This window comes from Myotis lucifugus, unplaced genomic scaffold (assembly GCF_000147115.1).
Source record: "Myotis lucifugus unplaced genomic scaffold, Myoluc2.0 scaffold_223, whole genome shotgun sequence".
NCBI lineage: Eukaryota > Metazoa > Chordata > Mammalia > Chiroptera > Vespertilionidae > Myotis > Myotis lucifugus.
Window position 1 is genome coordinate 1,781,345 of NW_005871271.1, and position 23,658 is coordinate 1,805,002.

At 35.2% G+C, this 23,658-nt stretch overlaps 1 protein-coding gene across 8 annotated transcripts in view; it reads right to left on the reverse strand.

The window, feature by feature from the left end:
* Positions 1-23,658, reverse strand: part of LOC102422911 (ankyrin repeat domain-containing protein 26) — a 106,600-nt gene that overhangs the window by 14,097 nt on the left and 68,845 nt on the right. For all 8 annotated transcript variants that reach the window (XM_014463861.2, XM_023761971.1, XM_023761970.1 and 5 more), the window contains 9 exons: positions 21,765-21,978; positions 19,905-20,088; positions 19,240-19,377; positions 17,223-18,179; positions 15,569-15,721; positions 13,001-13,071; positions 12,577-12,670; positions 7,566-7,678; positions 5,715-5,844 (listed from right to left, as the gene is read on the reverse strand). In XM_014463861.2, coding sequence (XP_014319347.1) covers positions 5,715-5,844; positions 7,566-7,678; positions 12,577-12,670; positions 13,001-13,071; positions 15,569-15,721; positions 17,223-18,179; positions 19,240-19,377; positions 19,905-20,088; positions 21,765-21,978 — 2,054 coding nt within the window. The remainder of the gene's footprint in view (positions 1-5,714; positions 5,845-7,565; positions 7,679-12,576; positions 12,671-13,000; positions 13,072-15,568; positions 15,722-17,222; positions 18,180-19,239; positions 19,378-19,904; positions 20,089-21,764; positions 21,979-23,658) is intronic.

A 23,658-nucleotide genomic window follows, 5' to 3' on the forward strand; every position in this document is an offset into this window, starting at 1 on the left:
GAAACAGATGAAAAAATCAACTACTTATGCAAGAAGAAAGAAGAAATGAAGAGTGATATAGCTGCAATAAAAAACACCATTGAAAGTTTCAACAGTAGACTAGGAGAAGCGGAGGACCGAATTAGCGAATTAGAAGACAGGGAAACAAAACACACCCAAACTGAACAGCAATTAGAGAAAAAAATTAAAAGACAGGAGGAGAGCCTAAGGGAGCTATGGGACAACATGAAACGAAACAGCATACTAATAATAGGGGTGCCAGAACAACAGAAAGAGGAACAGTTAGAAAACCTATTTGAAGAAATAATATCAGAAAACTTCCCAGAGGTGGGGAAGAAAAAAATCACACAAGCACAGAGAGTCCCAAACAAGGTGAACCCGAAAAGACCCACACCAAGACACATCATAATTACCATGGCAAATGTTCAGGACAAAGAGAGAATCTTAAGGCTGCAAGAGAGAGACGGGAAGTTACATTCAAGGGATCTCCCATTAGATCACCAAATGATTTCTCAACAGAAACACATCAGGCCAGAAAAGAATGGACAGAAATTTACAAAGTGATGCAAAGCAAAGTACTGAACCAAGAATACTCTATCCAGCAAGGCTATCATTCAAAATTGAAGGAAAAATAAGAAGCTTCACAGAAAAAAAAAAGGCTAAGGGAGTTTATCACCACCAAGCCAGCAATGCAAGAAATGCTAAAAGGACTGGTGTAAAAAGAAGAAATAAAAAGCCCAGAAAGAAAACAGCCACACAAAAAAAGAAATGGCTACAAACAAGTACCTTTCAATAATAACTTTAAATGTAAACGGACTAAATGCTCCCACCAAAAGACATTGAGTGGCTGAATGGATAAAAAGCATGGCCCATACATTTGCTGTCTACAAGAGACCCACCTCAGAAGAAGGGACTCACACAGACTGAAAGTGAAGGGATGGAAAAATATCTTTCAGGCAAATGGAAATGAAAAAAAAGCTGGGGTAGCAATACTTATATCGGACAAAATACATCTCAAAGTGAAGGCCATAACAAGAGATAAGGAAGGCCACTTCATAATACTAAAGGGATCAATACAACAAGAAAATATAACCCTGATAAACATATATGCACCCAATGCAGGAGCACCCAAATACATAAAAAAAACTCCTGGAAGATATCAAAGGAGAGATCGACAACAATACAATCATAGTAGGGGACTTTAATACACCACTGATATCACTGGATAAATCCTCTAGACAAACTATCAGCAAAGAAACAGCAATCCTAAATGACTCACTAGATCAGATGGACTTAATTGACATCTTCAGAACACTTCACACCTAAGCCACGGAATATACATTCTTCTCAAGGGCTCATGGGACAGATTCAAAAATAGACCACATATTGGGTCACAAGCAAAGTCTCCCCAAATTCAAGAAGACTGAAATCATACCAAGCATCTTCTCAGACCACGATGGCATAATATTAGAAAGAAACTACAATAAAAACAACCCAAAATACTCAAACACTTGGAAGCTGAATAGCATGTTATTAAATATTGTTTGGGTTACCAATGAGATCAAAGAAGAAATTAAAAGCATCCTGGAAACTAATGACAATGAAAACACAACAATCCAAAACCTATGGGACACAATGAAAGCAGTCCTGAGAGGGACGTTTATAGCTCTACAGGCCTATCTCAAAAAACAAGAAAAAATGATAGTAAATCATCTAACTCTACAACTCAAAGAATTAGAAAGAGAGCAACAAGAAAAGCCCAGAGTGAGCGGAAGAAAGGAGATAATAAAGATTAAAGCAGAAATAAATGACATAGAGACCATAAAAACAATACATAAAATCAATGAAACCAAGAGCTGGTTCTTTGAAAGGATAAACAAGATTGATGAATCTCTACCCAGGCTCACAAAGAAGCAAAGAGAGAGGACCCAAATAAACAAAATCAGAAATGATAGAGGTGAAATAACAACAGACCCCACAGAAATACAAATGATTGTTAAACAATACTATGGACAACTCTACTCCAACAAATTAGACAACCTGGAGGAAATGGACATATTCCTAGAAAAATACAACATTCCAAAACTCAATCAGGAAGAATCTAAAAATCTCAACAGGCCAATAACTATGGAAGAAGTTGAAGCAGTCATCAAAAAGCTTCCAGCAAACAAAAGCCCAGGACCAGATGGCTTCTCAGGGGAGTTTTACCAAACATTCAAGGAAGAACTAAAACCTATCCTCCTCAGACTACTACAAAAAATCCAAGAGGAAGGAACACTTCCAAGCTCATTCTATGAAGCCAGCATCACCCTAATACCAAAACCAGGTAAAGACAACACAATGAAAGAGAATTACAGGCCAATATCCCTCATGAACATAGATGCCAAAATCCTCAACAAAATCTTAGCAAATCGGATCCAACAGTACATCAGAAGGATCATACACCATGACCAAGCAGGATTTATCCCAGGGATGCAAGGATGGTACAACATCCGTAAATCAATAAACGTGATACATCACATAAACAAATTGAAAGAAAAAAACCACATGGTCATATCAATTGATGCAGAAAAAGCATTCGACAAAATCCAACACCCATTTTTGATAAAAACTCTCAGAAAGGTGGGAATAGAAGGATCATACCTCAACATAATAAAAGCCATATATGACAGGCCCACAGCCAACATCATACTCAATGGACAAAAACTAACACCATTTCCCCTAAGAACAGGAACAAGACAGGGATGCCCACTCTCGCCACTCCTGTTCAACATAGTCCTGGAAGTATTAGCCATTGCAATTAGGCAAGAAGAAGAAATAAAAGGCATCCAAATTGGAAAAGAGGAAGTAAAACTGTCCTTATTTGCAGACGACATGATATTATACATACAAAACCCTAGAGACTCCATCAAAAAACTACTAGACTTAATACATGAATTTGGAAATGTAGCAGGATACAAAATTAACCCCAAGAAATCTGAGGCATTTCTATACACCAATAGTGAACTTGCAGAAAGAGAGATTATAAAAACAATCCCATTTACCATCGCACCAAAAAAATTAATTTACCTAGGAATAAACTTAACTAAAGAGGTAAAAGACCTCTACTCAGAAAACTACAGGACGTTGAAAAAAGAGATAGAGGAAGACATAAAGAGATGGAAGAACATACCAAGTTCTTGGACTGGTAGAATCAACATCATTAAAATGTCCATACTACCCAAAGCAATCTATAAATTCAACGCACTTCCCATTAAAATATCAACGGCATATTTCACAGGCCTAGAACGAACTCTCCAAAAATTCATCTGGAATAAAAAAGACCCCGAATAGCTGCAGCAATCCTGAGAAAGAACAAAGTAGGTGGAATCTCAATACCAGATATCAAGCTGTATTATAAAGCCACTGGTCTCAAAACTGCCTGGTATTGGCACAAGAACAGACATATAGATCAATGGAATAGAATAGAGAACCCACAAATCGGCCCGAACCAATATGCTCAATTAATATTTGACAAAGGAGGCAAGAACATACAATGGAGTCAAGATAGTCTCTTCAATAAATGGTGTTGGGAAAACTGGACGGATACATGCAAGAAAATAAAACTAGACCACCAACTTACACCATACACAAAAATAAACTCAAAATGGATAAAGGACTTAAATGTACGACAGAAAACCATAAAAATACTAGAAGAATCCAAAGGCAACAAAATCTCAGACATATGCCGAAGCAATTTTTTAACCGATACAGCTCCTAGGGCATTGGAAACTAAAGAGAAAATTAACAAATGGGACTACATCAAAATAAAAAGCTTCTGCACAGCAAAAGAAACCATCAACAAAACAACACGAAAGCCCACTGCGTGGAAAAACATATTTGCCAATGTCATATCTGATAAGGGCCTAATCTCCAAAATTTCTAGGGAACTCATACAACTTTACAAAAGGAAGATAAATAATCCAATCAAAAAATGGGCAAAGGACCTAAATAGACACCTTTCAAAAGAGGACATTCAGAAAGCCAAGAGACACATGAAAACATGCTCAAAGTCACTAATCATCCGAGAGATGCAAATCAAAACAACAATGAGGTACCATCTCACACCTGTCAGAATGGCTATCATCAACAAATCAACAAACGACAAGTGCTGGAGAGGATGTGGAGGAAAAGGAACACTCGTGCACTGCTGGTGGGAATGCAGACTGGTGCAGCCACTATGGAAGACAGTATGGAGTTTCCTCAAAAAACTAAAAATGGAACTTCCATTTGACCCTGTGATCTCACTTCTAGGAATATATCCCAAGAAACCAGAAACACCAATCAGAAAGGATATATGCACCCATATGTACATAGCAGCACAATTCACCATAGCTAAGATCTGGAAACAGCCTAAGTGCCCATCAGTAGATGAATGGATTAGAAAACTGTGGTACATCTACATGATGGAATACTATGCTGCTGTAAAAAAGAAGGAACTCTTCCCATTTGCAACGGCATGGATGGAACTGGAGAGCATCATGCTAAGTGAAATAAGCCAGTCAAGGAAGCAAAAACACCACATGATCTCACTCACTCATGGATAATAAAGACCATTATAAACTTATGAACAAAAATAGATAGAGAGGCAGAGCTGCCTCGAACAAACTGTCAAACTACAGCGGGAAAGCCAGGGAGGGTTGAGGGGCAGGAGGGGGTGTGGGTAAGAGATCAACCAAAGGACTTGTATGCATGCATATAAGCATAACCAATGGACATAAGACACTGGGGGATAGGGGAGGCCGGGGGATTGTTAAGGGCGGGGAAAAAAGGAGACATATGTAATACTCTTTGTAATACTTTAAGCAATAAAACAATTAAAAAAATTTTTTTTTAAATAAATTTAAAAAAAAATTGGATAGAGCCAAAATGAGAAAAAAACAAACAAACAAACAAAAAACAAACAAAAACTTGGGCTTGGATGTTCATAGCAGCATTATTAACAAAGCCAAAAAGTGGTAACAGAAAGATCCATCAAATGATGAACACACAGAAAAATGTGGTTGCTCCAGACAATGAAATGTTATTCAGCAATAACAGAAATGAAGTACTGATGATATATGCTCCAAAATAGATGTGCCTTAAAAACATTATGCTAATTAAAAGAGGCAGTCAGAAGGACCACATATTGTGTGATTCCACTGACAGGAAATGTGCAGAATAGACAAATCTATAGAGACCAAGAGTACAGTGGTGGTTCCTTAGGACTTGGAAGAGGAGAAAGTGGACACCCTGCACAGGGTTACTTTTTAAGGTGATGCTAACGGGCATAGGGTTATTTTTTAAGGTGATGAAAATGTTCTAAAATTTATTTTTGATGATCATTGTAAAACTCTTTGAATGTAGAAAAAGCCACTGCATTGTACATTTTAAATGAGTGAACTGCATGGTATGTGCATTATATCTCAATAAAGCTGTTACCCCCCCAAAATTTTGATTTGGTGCTGGTGCCTGGGGACCTGTAATGAAATGGTATGCTTCTTATCAGGGTTCAAGATAGGAGAGTTAACAATATGCCCTTTTAATAGAAAAGTGATCAGGAAAAAAGCTCTTTTTTACTGATATCAAGTCTATAAAATTAATAGAAAAATCTATATTTCACTGCTCAAAGCATCAAGTGGTATATATTTTCCCAAATTAGGTGATTTGTGGTCCCAAAACTGATTAAAAATTACCTTATGTTTTAATATATTAATCTGAATATCCATTTCAACTTGATTCGGTTTTAAATCTCCAGGGAAACTAAGCTCTTCATTTTCATATTCATTTAACTTCCTTTTTGTAATTTTTAAGAGTTTCTTAAATCTGCAGAAATGTACAAAATGAGTAAGTCAAATTCTTTAAGGATACATATTTAATAATTATTTAAACAGATATTATGTTCTGTCATATAAATCTATAAATTATATCCTTTCATTTGTCCCAAGTTAATATTGTTTGAAACTATACTACTAAATTATATTATATAATAACATGAAAAAAATTTCATGACATATATGATACAGAGTTAATATTGTAACTACATAGAATTCTTATAAATAAATTAATATTAATTTTAGTATATTAAATAAAACATTAACCTATAATTAAATATCAACTAGAAACCAGAGATCACTATCCAAGGTAAAATAGAAAAGCATAATTACATGTGAATGTTTGAAAAGACACGAAAATACCTACTAACAACAGAAGAAAAGTACCAACAAAAAACATCAAGGAGGTCATTCAAAATAGAAAGAGAAGCAGGAAAGAAAAATATTTGAAGTCTGAGTTGAAGGGAAATTCAGAAAGGGGCAGGGCTCTAGAAGAAAGGAAATCAGAGATAATGTGTAACAGTCTCTTCAACAGACTTTTTTTTAAAATAAAGATTTTAAAGCCATCAACTTTTTTCTTTATATATACATTTTTTATTGATTTCAGAAAGGGAGAGAGAGGGAGAGAGAGAGATAGAAACATTAATGATGAGAAACAATCATTGATTGGCTGCTTCCTGCACACCCCACACTGGGGATCAAGCCCTGACCAGGAATTGAACCATGACCTCCTGGTTCATAGGTCGAGGCTCAATCACTGAGCACACCGGCCAGGCTCAAGACTGTTTTAGGAAAAGATACTTGCTAGCACAATCTTAACAAAATGAAAGGGATACAAAACAACTAGAGAAAGACAGTTAAATGAGGGAAAATACTGATGAGAATGAGAGGACAAACTTAAGTGCTCAGCGAATAAACAGGAAAGAAGCCATGTAGGGACTTCCCAGACACTGGGAAAGACCATTATTATTATTATTGTTATTATTAGTAATTTAATCTTCACCCAAGGATGTTTTTATTGATTTTTAGAGAGAAAGAGGAAAAGAAAGCAAGAGAAACATCCATTAGTTGCCTCCCATGTATACCCTGACTGGGAATCAAACCCGCAATCTAGGTATGTGTCCTGGCCGACAATCTAACCTATAACCTTTTGGTGCATGGGATGAAGCTCCTACTAACTGAGCCACCTGGCCAGGGCCTATTTTTTTTTTTTTGATAAAAACATGATTACACAACTTTTTAAAGTCATATATACATTTTTGTATATGTGATATATTTTATCACTAAAAATGGGGAAAGAAATGTAAGCCAAATCAAGATAATGTTTGATGTTGTTAAGCAATGACACAGATATTAAACTATTTGAATGCTGAAGGAAAGCACACTCCTAAATGAAGGAAAGATTACCACAGAGAGCAAAGATATCTTGCAAAAATAAAAATTCAAGGTAGACTTGAAAAGTGCAGTTGACAGGATATGTAAAAGGTATCCTCATTTCCTTTAGGAATCAGTAAAGACTAAATACAATATTTTGGCACTCAAAAAAGTTTCAGATTGTTCTTTGAGTTTCTTAAGTAAATTTTTAAATAGGGTAATTTGTTTAATTATGAAAATTACAGAGAGAATATAAATTTGTATTTTGGCTTTAATAAAGTAAAATGACAGTTGAATATTAATGAATGCTAGGAATGTTCTGAAATATTAAAATCTTACCTGGTAATCTCTTTTTCTAATTGATCATTTTTCTTCATTTCTTGATCCAAGCTATATTCCAAAGACTGTTTTAACTCAATATATTTCTTTAATTGTTCCTTTTCATCCTGAGACTTTGAAAAACATTTTTAAAGAAAATTAACTTTTTAAAATCTAAAGACTCACCCTTCTTTCTTAAAAATATAATTTCTCATGAGTTTATGAATAATATGTGTAAACAGGTTTATAAACCTGATGCCAATAAGGTAGATTTAAAAAATAATGACTTCTTACAGCAGCTTAAATTGACTTTATATTTTCATCACTTTTTTTTCTGGAATTTAAATTGCCAGCATTTGTTAAAACAGAGGTTTTTATATATAAAATACTAAGTCTTAAATTTTTTTAAGAGAATGGCTATATTGACATTTTAGTTTCTAAAGATGCCTTAGAAACATTTTCAACAATAGTTCAAGATATTCTAGGTTCTATTAAATTCCATCTTACTAAGATAATCTTTGAAAAATTCCCACACAGTTTCCATTTCTTTATAATGACAATCTGACTTTAGGATGAACTAAAGACTCTCATTCTCTGTAAACTTTCTTCCAGAGGTTTCAATTTCTCCTTTTCTATCAAACATGTTTCTCTTTAAATAAAGTTTGTCTTCTCTATATTTTACAAAAACATAACTTTTACTTGATTCTTATAGCTTTTTCTACCATCATGTTTTCCCTTTTCATTAAACTCTAAGATTCTATAATGCAAGGTCTCATCTGCATATTCATATTTTCAATACTATTCTCTTCTTTTACATAAGAATCTGATTTTCAATCCTATAATTGCACTAAAAAAATTTGAGGGTCATCTTTTTCTTTAGTCCTGTATCTTGCCTTACTTCTCAGCAGTAACTGATAACAATGATTACACACACACCTTCCCTCTACTCCTCTAACCCCAATTTGTTTCCAAATAGTAACCCTGATGTATAGATATTGGCTCTATTACTTTTAAAAAAATTCTGAGTTCCTTAAATTTCAACGCTTCAAACCAGATTCCCTAATTAACATTTCCAATTTGCTCCCTTTACTGAGGTCATCTGTACTTTTCTTTCTCCCTTCTAGTTCCCAATAGACAATATCCTTAACCACACACTCATAAACCAGAACTTTGTATGGGTAACCTTTGTAGATAGGTAATCTTGCACATTTTATGTTCTTATTGGTGTTATTTTTTTTAAAATATATTTTATTGACTTTTTACAGAGAGAAAGGGAGAGAGATAGAGAGTTAGAAACATCGATGAGAGAGAAACATCGATCAGCTGCCTCCTGCACACTCCCCACTGGGTATGTGCCTGCAACCAAGATACATGCCCTTGGCCGGAATCGAACCTGGGACCCTTGAGTCCGCAGGCCGATGCTCTATCCACTGAGCCAAACCAGTCAGGGCAATATTGGTGTTATTTTGAGTGTAGTATTATTTTTCTGATCTTGGGGCCACCTTCAGCCTTAGGATGTTGACCAGCATTCTGTATCTGGTTTTCCTCTTATAATGCAAACGTTTTTCACAAGCATCAGATCATCAATTATTTGCCTTTCTAAAAAACTAGAAGTCCAGTGCACGAATTCGTACACGGTTGGGGTCTGGCCAGGCCACCCTGATCAGGGCCAATCGGGCCGGGCCAGCCAGGGGGAGGAGCTGCCGTGGGCGGTTGGCCAACCGGCCCTGCCCCCTGGTTGAACTCTCGGTCGAGGGGACAATTTGCATATTAGCCTTATCCTATCCTATCTAATAATAGACAAACATGGTAATTAACCGTACCTCCGACATGCTTCCCATTGGCTAATCAGGGCGATATGCAAATTAACTGCCAACCACGATGGCGGCCGGCAGCCAGGCAGCTGAAGCGAACAGGAGGCTTGGTTGCTCCAGTGATGGAGGAAGCCAAGGTTCCCCAACTGCCGCTGCCGGCCTCTGAGCTGCACTCTAAGAAACAATGTTGCAATTATAGAAGCTAAACAATCCCCAGAAACCTGCTCTCAGCCAGCCAGGCCTCAGAGCTGGAGCTGCAACAGTGTTTCAATTATAGAAGCCAAACAAACCCAGATACCTGCTTTCAGCAGCCGAGGTCTCAGAGCTGGAGCCAAGCCTCAGAGCTAAAGCCGGCTCTCAGTTCTAGTGACAGCCATAGAAGGTAAATAAATCCCAGAATTAAAAAAAAAAAAGAAAAAAAGGAGAGGCTGGGAGCTTCAGTCACCCGCCAGCCTGAAAACGGCCCTCAGCCCCTCATCCAGACTGGCCAGGCACCCCAGTGGGGACCCCCACCCTGAAGGGGGTGTGACCAGCTGCAAACAGCCATCATCCCCTCATCCAGGCTGGCCAGGCACCCAAGCAGGACCCCCACCCTGATCCGGGACACCCTTCAGGGCAAACCAGCCAGCCCCCACCTGGGCACCAGGCCTCTGTCCGATATAGTAAAAGGGTAATATGCAAACTGACCCTAACAGCAGAATGACTGGGAATGACTGGTCACTATGACACACACTGACCACCAGGGGGCAGACGCTCAATGCAGGAGCTGCCCTCTGGTGGTCAGGGCGCTCTCACATGGGAGGAGCTCTGCTCAGCCACAAGCCAGGCTGATTGCTGCCAGCACAGCGGTGGTGGTGGGAGCCTCTCCTGTCTCCTCAGCAGCGCTAAGGATGTCTGACTGCAGTTTAGGCCTGCTCCCCGCTGGCAACTGGCCATCCCGAGGGCTGCCGGGCTGCCAGAGGGATGTCTGATTGCCATCTTAGGCCCAATTCCCCGGGGAGCGGGCCTAAGCCAGCAGGTGGTCATCCCCTGAGGGGTCTCAGACTGCAAGAGGGCACAGGCCGGGCTGAGGGGCCCCCCCTCCCCCCCGAGTGCACAAATTTTTGTGCACCGGGCCTCTAGTATATAATAAAAGCCTAATATGCTAAGTGTCCAGTCGTTCGGTCATCCGTCCAACCAATCAAAGTGTAACATGCTAATGATATGCTAAGGCAGCTCAACTGCTCGCTATGATGTGAACTGACCATCAGGGGGCAGACACTCCGACCAGTAGGTTAGCTTGCTGCTGGGGTCCAGCCGATTGGGACAGCAAGACAGGCCGGCCATGCCCTCGAGCCCTCCCATGATCCCTCCCCAGCTGGCCAACCTCCAGCCTCCCTCCCTGGCCCCAATCATGCACTGGTGGTGTCCCTTGGCCTGGCCTGCGTCCTCTCGCAATCCGGGATCCCTTGGGGTATGTTGGAGGGCCAGTTTTGGCCCAATCCCGCAGGCCTATGGAAGTCTTCTGAAGTTCTTTTCACGTGCATACTCAACTATATAGTTTAAAGGTTGGAGAAAACTAGAGCTATCTTCTTGCCAATTCAGACTCTTCACCTCAATATTGTGTTGGTCAAATATCCTAATCCAGATAGTCTCTGGCTTGAGGATTCATGAGATGAGAACCTTCCAGAGAAGTTAGGTCTATTGATTAAACTGGTTGAAATGTTTACTCTATAAATTTTTTATTCACAGGGTAGGCCTTAAGGTGGCTAATAATTCTATGTCATAAACCTAACTGGATTCTACAAAAAAATCCCTCATTATTTTTGTATAAGTTTAATCAATTTTGGGTATTCTTACAAATTTTTCAATTTTTGATACCTTAAGAGATTTTTGTATGAAATTTTAAGGTGACAACTCCTGGCACTCTAATTCACAGAAGACTCCTTGTCAACATATCATTTCACTTGTATGAAAAGTATGCTAATACAATATGACTTATTCATATAAAGTCTAGAAAAAAGTAATTTTAAATGTTTCTTCAGCCATAAGAAGGACCAGTGAACACATGTTCTAGTTCCCCTGATAGGTATATCTTGAATAATGAAACTGCATGAACCTAGCTATTGAGACTGAAAGAAACTAGTTGGTAGGTGCCTCTACCAGACTGCTTAAACTTCGGGTTCACAGTGCAATCTTCTGATCTTAAATCATAGGTAGCCTCTCCTACATAGGAAAGTATGAATGGAAGGAGAAACCTGTTCTGCTGGGTAATTAGTTATGCAGTTTTCACCATTCATTAAAAAATTGAAGTACTGGATTACACAACCATCTTTTCTGAGATTGGATTGTTAATCTTTGAAAGGCTGATTAGCACAAGTGAATGGAAAATAAATAATCTGCAAATTTGTAGTGCTAGAAGTAATATGTTATTATGTAAGGCCCTGATTGAGCAGCCTTTCCTACTTTTTCATTGGCATCTCTTTTCTTTTTAAAAATCCAGCAAAGGGCCCACCTAGTGTGGTTTCTACCCGTGGACCATGAGGTTGCAGTTCGAGGCACATGCCTGGGTTGTGAGCTTGACCCTCAGTGTGGGGCATGCAGGAAACAGCCAATCAATGATTCTCTCTCACCATTAATGTTTCTATCTCTCTCTCCCTCTCCCTTCGTCTTTGAAATCAATAAAAATATATTTTTTAAAAAACTGGAAAAATCCAGCAAAGAGAAAAAATATACTCCTTTCAAAAAACACTTGCATAATGACCTAGTATTCATTCTTGATGAAGAGAACAAATTAGAACATTAAAAGTAATTCATTTACAAAATCTCACTGAAGGGTTTATATTACAAGAGAAATTCAGAATTGTAGATTAGATCATTACTCAAATTTCTGGACTCAAATAAATATCTGTAATGTCTATATCAGCATTATTAACAATAGCCAGAAGCTGGAAACACCCAAATGTTGGACAAATAAATAAAGAAAATGTGATATATATCAAATATTGCTTCTAGACTATCACAATATTTTTATTAAAATCTTACTATAAAAACCATTAATTTTATGAATTCAGTAAACTTCATCTATAAAGAGGAATTACATTACTAGAATGTAATAAATATGAATACAATAAATACTTTAAGCTGTGAGACTTTCATGTTGTCCAAAATATCTTATATACTACTACTAGAGAATAAAAATTCATTTTCAGTGTGTGGAAATTAAGAGATTGACTTACCGAATTTTTTCCCAACAGGTTTGTCTGAAGCTGTTCAATTTTGTGTGCTTGTTTTTTTATTGTAACTTTTAACTTGTCATTTTCAATTTCAAGCCTAAAATGTATATTTTGCAAATAATTATTCTCACATATAATATAAAAATACCAAATAATTTCTGAAACAGACTTCTGAAGGTGCAATTACATAAAATCTTAAAATATGAAAAGTAGATGATTTGGCAATTAGGCCATTTTTCTAGTTGTGTTTTGTGGATAATGTGCAAAATTTAGAGACAATGTACACAAATTATGTATTTCAAAATAGCTCAAAGCTAAAATATTTATCCAGCTTAACACAAATGTTTTTCCTACAATAATTGATCTATTTCTCATATTATACTGCTCATTTGCTTTATAAATATTTTCTGTGCTGTTTAAATTATACTTTTGCATGTGCTCTTGCGTCTCCTCAGCACATTTTACAGCCGCAGTACATCGATCTTGTGCTTCTTGCAACTAAAATAAAGAGAAAAAAATACTTTTAACTACTGATAGTCTAGTACAAATCTACCAGTTTTTGTAACTAAAATTTTATTGCAACACAGCCACACTCTTTCATGTGCACTTTTTTATGGCTACTTTGTGCCAAACAGCAGAGCTGAGTTGTGACAACAGAGACCTCGAGGCCCACAAAGCCTAAAATATTTACTACCTGGCCCTTTCCAGAAAAGTTCACAACCTCTCCTCTAGTACTAAAACAAAAACATTATTCAGGTTTTAAAATTATATCTATCAAATAAATATACAAATTTATAAATTGGTCAAATGGGTTAAAATAGAAAAATACCTTATGATAAACATTTATATTTTGTATTCCAAGCACCACATCAACTATAATTTTAAATATTCACAAATGTGAATGGCCATGGCTATTCCAGTGCTTATAAGAGTTAACATGCCGCTTTCATTGACACCTAGAAGTTTCATGGAATAGCTTGAGAGACAGACTCTAAACAGGAGCCAGAATGCCTGTATTTGCATCCCAAATTCCCCAGTCATTAGCTGTGTGAACTTGAGCAAATTACTTAAATTTCCTATGTTAGTTTCTTCATCTGTAAAATGGAGATAATAATGGCATCTACATCACTAGGATGTTGGGAAGATTAAATCAGGGAATATACGTAAAGTACTTAGAAGAGTATGTGGCTCCTGGTACACGCTAAGTTTTTGTAGTTAGCATTATTATTGTTGTATATTTTATATGCTAATAAAATTTTATACTTTAGGCAAATGGCATGTCAATGGAAGTGGTCTCTTGTATAAGTTACTCTGAAATCATTCTTCATACCATTGACCATGGCAGCCAATGGGGAGCAGGAGGCCCAGTATTTCAAAAAGCTTTCACCAATTCTACTAGCCAATAATACTTTTCTGCTTATAATAATTTATAACATACTTCCTCTCTGCACTTCTCAGTGGACAATCATCACGAGCTACAATGCAAACACAAGCTACTTCCTGGACTGAGAACATCACTTACAGGAGAAAGCCGCTAACATGGAGCTAACGGACTCTATTGCTAAATCAAAGTTCCCAAACCCATTCATTCCCAGGAACTGTTTATGTTGGGCTGCTTTAGTAAGTACTCTGATAAGTAGATTAAGGTGATGTGGTATAGCATACCAGAAAAGCTGTTCCAGAGTTTACAAAGTGCTATAAATCTATAAATCCCAGTTCTGGCTGCATAGTCAAGGAAGGCTGATTTAGATTTTTTTTTCTTACAGTGAGGGTAAAAAAGATGAGCTTCTGAATAAACAATTCTCTATTATATTTATATTTAATTGATTAAAATACATTGAAAACAAATGATTGATTATATCAACATCTACAAGAAGAAAGTATGGTGTAGTATAAAGTATTTAATTTTATCCTAATAATAGTTAAGCTAAAATATTTTCAAGGTATACAAGGATAGGAACCATCATATCTAATAATATGCCCCCCCAAACAAACTTATACTTAGAAAGACAAGATTATCTTTCATGAAAATAATTAAAACAATGTAAAACTAAGGGCCAAATTGTTCTGGACAGACAAGATGATAAGTGCTGAAAAGAATGAGGTCACTGAGTGTTTGAACAGTCAGAGCATCCTTCATGGAGAAGGAGAGATTGTACATACATGAGATACACAGAACAGGCAAATCTATAGAGATAGAAAGTAGACTGGTTGTTGCCTGGTGCAGGGTGAGAGGAGAAGCTGGTAGTGACAGCTAAAAGGTGTGGAGTTTGTTATTTTGGACTAATACAGATATTCCATAATTGACTGAGGTGATAGGTAGACAACTCTAACTATGTTAAAAAATATTGAATTGTACAATTTAAATGGGCAAATTATATGATATGTGAATTACATTAATACAGGTGTGTTTTTTAATCCAATGGTAGATCTAATTTTCGTTTTCTTAATTGTCTGTTGTACATACTATAATGGTCTGAATATTTCCATGTTTTTATAATATTTCTAAGGGAGAGAAATGAAGGATATGCCTATTTCAAACTGTTTTGTATAATGAACTTCCTGTACAAGTTATTCTGAAATCTATGATATAGATTCTAGATCCATTCACCAAAGTGAAGATAAGAAATAAAACAATTTTCTGCAACATCCCATTAAATATTATCCTCTGATTTCACCTGGCTGTCTCATCATGATAATGGAGATTATCACTAAAAATATTTTTTAGTAGAAAAAAGTCTCTTGACTTCTATGAAGAATGATGCATTTTTCTCAACTTTCCTAAGGGTAAATATTATAAGAAAAAAAACCCTATAAAATATAAGTGGCAGAATTAAAGCCAGGGTCTAAGAAAGAAGTGCATTATAAAGACAATAAAATTATAATTAATTACAATAAATATACAAAAGAAAGCTGCCCATGAAAAGTAGTACCCTAAAACACTTTATTATTTAACCAGCTACAGATTAACTGACAGGTTAAATTTTATACATACCTGACTTCTGCTTTGATCTAGTTCCTTCTTTAACTCTTGTTTCTCATCTTCTAAATTCATACGATAACGTGATGTAACCTCCAGTGAGGCCTCTGACATAGACTGTTTTTTTAGTGTATCAGCCAGTTCTTGTTGAAGTTGTCTCACAACTGCCTAGGTAAGATATTTCTGATTTTATAAATTATATTATTTTTAAATTGTTAATAATAAATAACTTCACATACAGGATGAAGCAAAAGAAGGTTTAAAGTTGTGAATACATGAAACACTGAGTTTATTCTTGTATTGTTATTTCATTAATTATTGTATTTTTCTCTGTCTGAACAACTATAAACCTACTTTTGCCCCATTCTGTTTGTACTTTGTTAGAGTCACATGTTATTAGCATAATATATAACTGGAAAAATATCACCACCTACCTCAATTTGCCTTCTTTTTCTCATATGGACACATTCCTATTTGCTCAATCAGGTTAAAGACAGAGAAAATGTAATCCTCTTGCCTAATCAGTATTAGGTTACTTAGACAATTGATTCAACCCCTCCCTCATAATTCCCCCCTCATGAATCTCAAAGCTTTATAATCTACTGATGTCTGAAAGAAAAATGGGTATGTAGGTGAATCAAGTGGTGGAACATTCAATATTGCAGAACATTCTCTCTCTTTTTTCTTTTATCAGAGGCTTCAAGTAACTTTAGAGTTCCTTGCATATTCAATCTCCTCTCAAATCCTTCCAATAGTTTCCTATCTTAGAAGAAAAGTGAAGTTATTCCAATGGCCTTGACCTCCCTCCCTGCTACACATAAATCCTGCCACCCCTCACTAGTCTGAATAGAGATACAATGCCAAATTAATAAATCACAGAAAGCTATAATTTTCTCTTTGGAGAAACTTATCTCTAAATGATAGTAATTTGGCCTTGAAATGAGAAATATAAGTAAATTACTTGTAAAATGTTCAAAGAAAACTGCAAATAGTAGTGGAAAGATTAAATCAAGTATAGTTTTGCTAAAACTCGTCATACTTGACCCAAAATATGATTTAATTAAATAGATACTTCTAAAGAATTGACAGGTCATAAGAATATATTACTTGAGACTGAAACACTTCCAAATTTCATTCAAATTGACATGAATAAAAATAATATTATAACTACTAAAATGTATAAGAAGCCACTGAAGGAAAGATACTATGAGATACAACATCTAAACTTCAGTTCATCTGAGAAATCTGAACTTAACTGTCAAGATAATACATTTAATTGAATCTTAATTTCAAAATGCTAATTTTAGGTATAGCATTTCCATTTATATGCTTTCCAATGGTATTAAAATATGGTGACAGAAAGATTAAAATTATTATTTATCAGTATAAGACTAAATTATTAATATCAATCTATAAACCTATTAACAATCTATAACTTAAACTCTTAAAATTTCATGGGCAACACAATGTCTCTACTCAAAACAAAGTACCTCTCAGGTTTAATGTTCATTTGCTGGATACATGTCTGCTTTTAAGCTGATCGAGCAAACACATTTGTAATCTATATATTTTTAATATTCAGCTAGATTCAACATTTAGCCATCATCAAATATTACTTTGAATTTTCTTTGAGAAAATTTAAAAAATATTTATCTTTCAGGATACTTACATCTCTTTCTGCTTTATCATTTTCATACTGATACATTCTTTCTTTTAAATTATTACATTCATTGATTAACTCCTTATTTCTTTCATTCAGCATAAGACCTTGCTTTTCACTTTCGGCTTGAAATATTTTTATGATATCCTGAAACTGATCTTGGATATTAATGACTGTCTTTTCTTTACTGTCAGCTTTGTTGTGAGCATCATCCAGTTGCTGTCGAAGCAACATATTTTCACTCTGTAGGTGAGATAACCTCTCCTCTAAGGATCCCTGCTTTCCAACATATTTATTCACTTTACCTTGTTCTTTTTGATACATGTGTTCAATTTCCTTCTTTTGACACTGTGTTTGGCTTAGGTCTCTTTGTACACCTTCTAAAACCAATGTTCTTTCTCTGAGAGCATCTCTTGTGTGATGAAGCTCAATTTCTAGGTTATTGAATTTACTTTCTGCTTTAGAAAGTTGTTGAGAAAGAACTTCATTGCTATCTTTTAGGTTAGACATATCAAATTTCATTTTGTCCTGTAAACAAAACCATTCATCTCTTTCTCGCTGGAAAGCAAATTGTAGGTCTCTTTTTGATGTCTGACAGTGCTCGTGATCCTGTATAGCAGTAGCCAGTCTAGACCGGTATGATTCAACTTCTGCTTCCAGTCTTTCTCTATTTTGTTTTTCATTCTCCAGTTTAGAGTTTAGCATTGTATTCTCAGCTGTCAGAACATCAAGTTGTCCGTTATGTTGAAATGTTGTTCTTGTTAATGTTTCCTCATTCAGTTTTATTGTCTTTTGAAGATGGTCATTCTTTTCTTTGAGAATTGCAATGTCCTCAACATATTTCTTTTCCATTTCCTGGTTCTGATTTTTTACTGTGTCTATTTCCAGTCTTAGCTTGGTAATTTCATCCTGCAACATGTGATTTTCATGCAACAAAGTTTTTTCTTTTTCATAATTATCAGAAACCTAAGTAAAGAAAGAAGACTTTAAGCTAACACTCATTGAAATGACATATCATGATATCTTCTGAAATTAAAGGGTAACCTATATGTTTATATAATAAAAAGGGTTGCAGTAAGTGGATACCCACTATAAAAAATGGAGTTGGATCCAAATCTCCAAATTTATACAATTCCCCAAAGTTCAAAAATTTAATATATGATGATGAATCCATGAAAGTGAAAGAGGAATCTTAAGAGAATTTTTAAGAGTCTCAAAATTAGAAAGGCCTTTCTCTGAATTATCACAAACCCTGAAGGCATAAAACAAAAGATTAATAAATCTGATTACATTTAAAAATTGAGTGCATGGTCTCAGCCCTGGCAGTGTGGCTCAGTTGGTTGGAGCATCATCCCATGGACCAAAGGGTCTCAGATCCAATCCCCAGTCAGGTCTTATGCAGGAAGCAAGCAATTGATGTTTCTCTTCACATTGATGTCTCTCTCTCTCTCTCTTTCTCTCTCTCTCTCTCTCTCTCTCTCTCTCTCTCTCTCTCTCTCTCCCTTGTTCTCTCTCTAAAACCTATTTTAAGAACTTAAACAAACAAGAAACAGAAAGAAAAGGTTCATAGGATTTATATTAGCAAGTGGAAATCTTTAAAATAAAATAAAATAAATAAATATTGACTGTACACGCTGAATATACAGCTATCCCACAGTAAGAATATTAACCCTGCATATATTAAGACAGATTAAATTTCCTATAATTCCTTTTTTCCTGAGGATAATCCATATACTACTTTTCTAATACTTTCATAGTCAGTTATAAGAACTACATCTACTAATAACTGATCATCTAGGTATTGTCCTAGGCACTTATACATATATCACTGAACTCATTCATTTATCACAATCTTGAATGGAGAGGTTAAAAAGACAAGCAAATTTAGGATTTTGTGTATTGTGCACAAACACAGAGATATGCTTTTAAAATCCTCTATACTTTCCATTATATACAGCATTGGTTTTTTAAATATATGCACACAAATATATGTACAAGAGCATTTGAAAATTACTAAACAAAATACCTCAGAATTCATTTTCTTATGAGCTATTTCTATCTCCTTTTCTTTGCATAGGTGATTGGCCAGAATTCCATCTTGTAATATTCTGGCATTCTGTTCTCGAGAAAGTTGCCTCTGAATGTCATTTCGTTCTTCTACAACCTAGAGACACATTTCATTAGGTTTTTGCACTCATACCATTAAGAAGTTATAAGCTTAAGAGCAGAACCTTTAAAAATCTGTTAAAAGAAGATAGCCTTTTTAAACACAAGGATCTTACCTTCCATGAAAAACTCAAATCTTAACTTAAATCACAGCTAACTTGTTAAAGAGCAAAAAAACAGTACTGTGAAATGCCTTTACGAGACATTTGACTTCTATCACGGTTTCAAGGCAACTTAGCCTGCATGTTAAACATTTTAAAAAGCCAAAATTAGTATTTATGTTAATGGTTAAACTCAATTTACCTTCCATTTCTTCATTTAGAAAAGATAAACATAGCATTTATTAGATGTCAAGAGTTGCAATAAATTGATAGTTTTAATTATAGGTGTCATAGTTCATATTTTGAATGAGATAACATTTTTTAATTGTTTTCAACTTAAATAATATAAATTAAACCAAAGGGACATTATAAATATTGATGAAATACTATAAGAAATATGAAATTTTACTAAAGATAAATTTACCTGATTTAAATTCTTTCTTATAATTTTCAATTCCATCTCTAGTGTTCTAAGAGTGGTTTCAAGTTGTTGGTTCACTTCAACTTCTTTAATATATTGCTCTTCTTTATTTCTTAACTGCTCCCTAATTTTGTCATATAACAAATCAGTATTTCTTCTTTTCTCTTTTTCTTCTTTTAAGGTAAATCTGCAGTTAAATATACTTATCTTAAAATTCATTTTATTAGAAAATAAAAGGTCCATTTTAAATATTTTATTGATTTTTTACAGAGAGGAAGGGAAAGGGATAAAGAGTTAGAAACATTGATGAGAGAGAAACATTGAAAAATGTCCATTTTATAATATGGTTGTACATATGTTGGTTTATTATCCTAATTAAATTTCTATGTTCTTGCATTTTTTTCCTTGGTAGGTCTCATGTTTTTATTTCTCATTTAAATCTCTTCTAAAAGTTATATATACCTGAAAGGCAGCAATGAGAAAACATTCTTCTACTTAGTAAGCTTTAGTCAATAGTAACTCTGGTAAATAATATAGGAAAGAAAATTTGAAATTATTCAGTGAAGGTGAAGTTGAAATTAGCCTACTTCCGCAGTCATAATTACTCTTCCATTAGGAAAAATAACTCAGTTACTAATTAGAAGGAGCAGTTGTTTACAAACAAGTTTATAAATTCACTAGAAATAAAATTTCAGCTTGACAAAATATATAGGTACCCCTAAAATGGTTTATAGTGAAAGTCAGCATCTGCAGATGTCTTTTACAGAAGACATCCACTGACTACTGTACTCTAAGACTAGTCTAGGAGTCTATTATCTGTTACTCTATACTTTTTGTTTCTTTTTTTTTTTTTTAGAAGACTTTCTTCTTTGCCAAGGATATGCTTACTGATTTGAAAGAGAGGGGAAGAGAGAGAGAGAGAGAGAGAGAGAGAGAGAGAGAGAGAGAGAGAGAGAAACATCATTGTGAGAAAGAACATTGATTGGTTGCTTGATTGGTTGCCCTGACCTGGGGTTAAAACCCACAGCCTAGGTATGTGCCTTGACCAGGAATTGAACCCACAACCTTTAGGTGTATGGGACGATGCTCCAACCAACTGAGCCACACCTTCTCTTGTTGGTCATTATTTACTTTATAGTTCACTTTAAAATCCTTATTAGTACAAAATAGAATTCATATTAAGTCAACAATAAAGAGTAATACATGCTTTCAGTATGGCCCTTTTAATTAATTTTATCTATGTATAAGATGTTGAATAAACTAATCAGTCATCACTTTCTATTTTACTTTTCATTTCATGCATATATTACAACTAAAACTGCATTCGTTTTTTTTTAATTTTCTGTCTTGATAAAAGTGATCATTTAATAACTCTTTTGGTGGGAATGTAAATTAGTACAAACTACCTTGATAACAATTTAGAAATATGAATAAAAATCCTTTTTAAAAGTTCTTACATGTAACCAAATAATAATACTCTATTAAATAATTTATTCAGAGTATATAATAAAAAATGTAGAAACAAACATATATGAGACATTCCTGGAAGCATTAATTATAATACACAATAATGAAAAACAACCAAAATTCAATTTATTAAATAAATAATGAGGTTTCCATTTGGTGAACTTTTATATGGTCATTCAAATGATATATAAAAATATACATTAACTTATTACTAGAAGTATGCACTATTAAAAATTGCTATATTATTTCCAAAAATGTCATACTCCATACCACTAAAGAAATGTTCTTCCCTATAAAATCTTAGAAGGTAAGAAGGCAGTTACAAAACTTTTCCTACATATATGTAGAATAAAAGTAAATATTCAAATATTTCTTTAAAACAAAATTATTCAATACCTCAAATTGCAGAGTTCTTGTTCCCATTCCACTTTTTGATGCTCTAATTGTGATTTCATTTCTTTTGTTTCTGATAGCTCCTTCTGCAGTCCACTAATCCTCTTTTCCATTTTTTTAATTTTTCCAGTAAGCATTTCACAGTGATTTTTTCTAAGTTCTATTAATCTTTCATATGAAAGAACTGTATCCTGGATTTTCAATAAGCTAATAGAATCTGCATAAGAAAGAAAACAAAAATAGAAAAATATATGAATTATTTTTGTGTATAAAGAACTGTGCATAGTCACATTCATTCATACATTGAAGGGTACCTATCGTGTGGAAGACTAAGCTCTGCAAATAAAACAGACAAAATCCCTGGCTCTTATTTAGCTTAAAGTCTAGCAGTGGAGAAAGACAAATAAAATGATTATCATAAATCAGATAGATACCTAGAAAACAGAGTTCTATGGTCACATAACAGAACTTGATCTAGACTGGGCCCAGGGAAGATTTCCCCATGAGTGGATGGCTACATTGACAAAGGCAGGATGTGCAGGAAGCAGTCAGACAAAGGAGGAAGGAGAGCATTCTAGACACTCTACAGCACATGCAAAAGTTCTATGCAATCTGTCTCTAGCAAGATGGAGTAACAGGTACTGATTTACCTTCCTACCTGAAACGAGCCAAAATGAAACAGACAAAACACATTAAAAACTTATTTGCAAGACAATGGACTTCAGGCAATGAAGGGCAATGATTCCTGAAACAAATGAAGTGAGCCTAACGAATGTTCCAGCTCACTGCCTTGAGAGAATTTCCAGGCCACAACGCAGGGAGAAGGAACTGAGGTAGAGTCCACCAGACTCCTTGACTTAGGTAATGAAGCTGATGGTCTGGTAAAACAATGGCAGATAGAGATCACAGGTCTGGACTCTGGGGAGGAGGGAGCGGAACAGAAAAACCCTGGAGATCTGCAGAGGGTACTCAGCTGAGTAATGCATAATGCATACTTGTGAGGAAATCACTTGAGACCAGGGAAAACAAACATCCAAAAAGAGTAGAGGAAACAGTGCCTGGTACTCACTCAGCACCAGGAATACTGTCTATTCCCATTAGCCAGGCTGAAAAGCTCATAACTCACAGGACAATGAATAGAGCAGGCAGAAAGGACTCTCCTTAGTAGTGGGGAATAATTAGTCCCTGGCCAAGCACTGCTCTGGATTCACCTAATAAATCATAAGAGTGAGACCAAAAAGAATCAAACTGTTTTTAAGTAACTCAACTATATACCAAAACAAGCTAAAAAAAATATAGGTAGAGGCATGAAACCCTATGTTCTAAACTCAAATAGCACTTATAGAAATGCAAATTATATCTGATATGAAAAATACACTGGGTGGGAATAAATGCATATTAGAAATCACAAAATAAAAGATTAGTAACTTTCACATCAGTGAAATATGAGAAAACTTAAATGGCTAATGTAGCATAAAGAAGCAGGAGGAAGAGACAGAAAATATTTGAAGAAACAATGGCCAAAAACTTTCTAGACTTAATGAAAAATATAATCCCGCCCTAACCGGTATGGCTCAGTGGATAGAGCGTCGGCCTGCGGACTGAAAGGTCCTAGGTTCGATTCCGGTCAAGGGCATGTACCTTGGTTGCGGGCACATCCCCAGTAGGGGGTGTGCAGGAGGCAGCTGAATCGATGTTTCTCTCTCATCGATGTTTCTAACTCTCTATCCCTCTCCCTTCCTCTCTCTAAAAAATCAATAAAATATATTAAAAAAAAAAAAGAAAAAAGAAAAATATAATCCCACAGATCCAGGACAGATCTGGGTTGCAGAGAAGAAATGAAAGTAAATTACTATAATTTTATTATATTACATATGATGTGCTATAATATTACTTG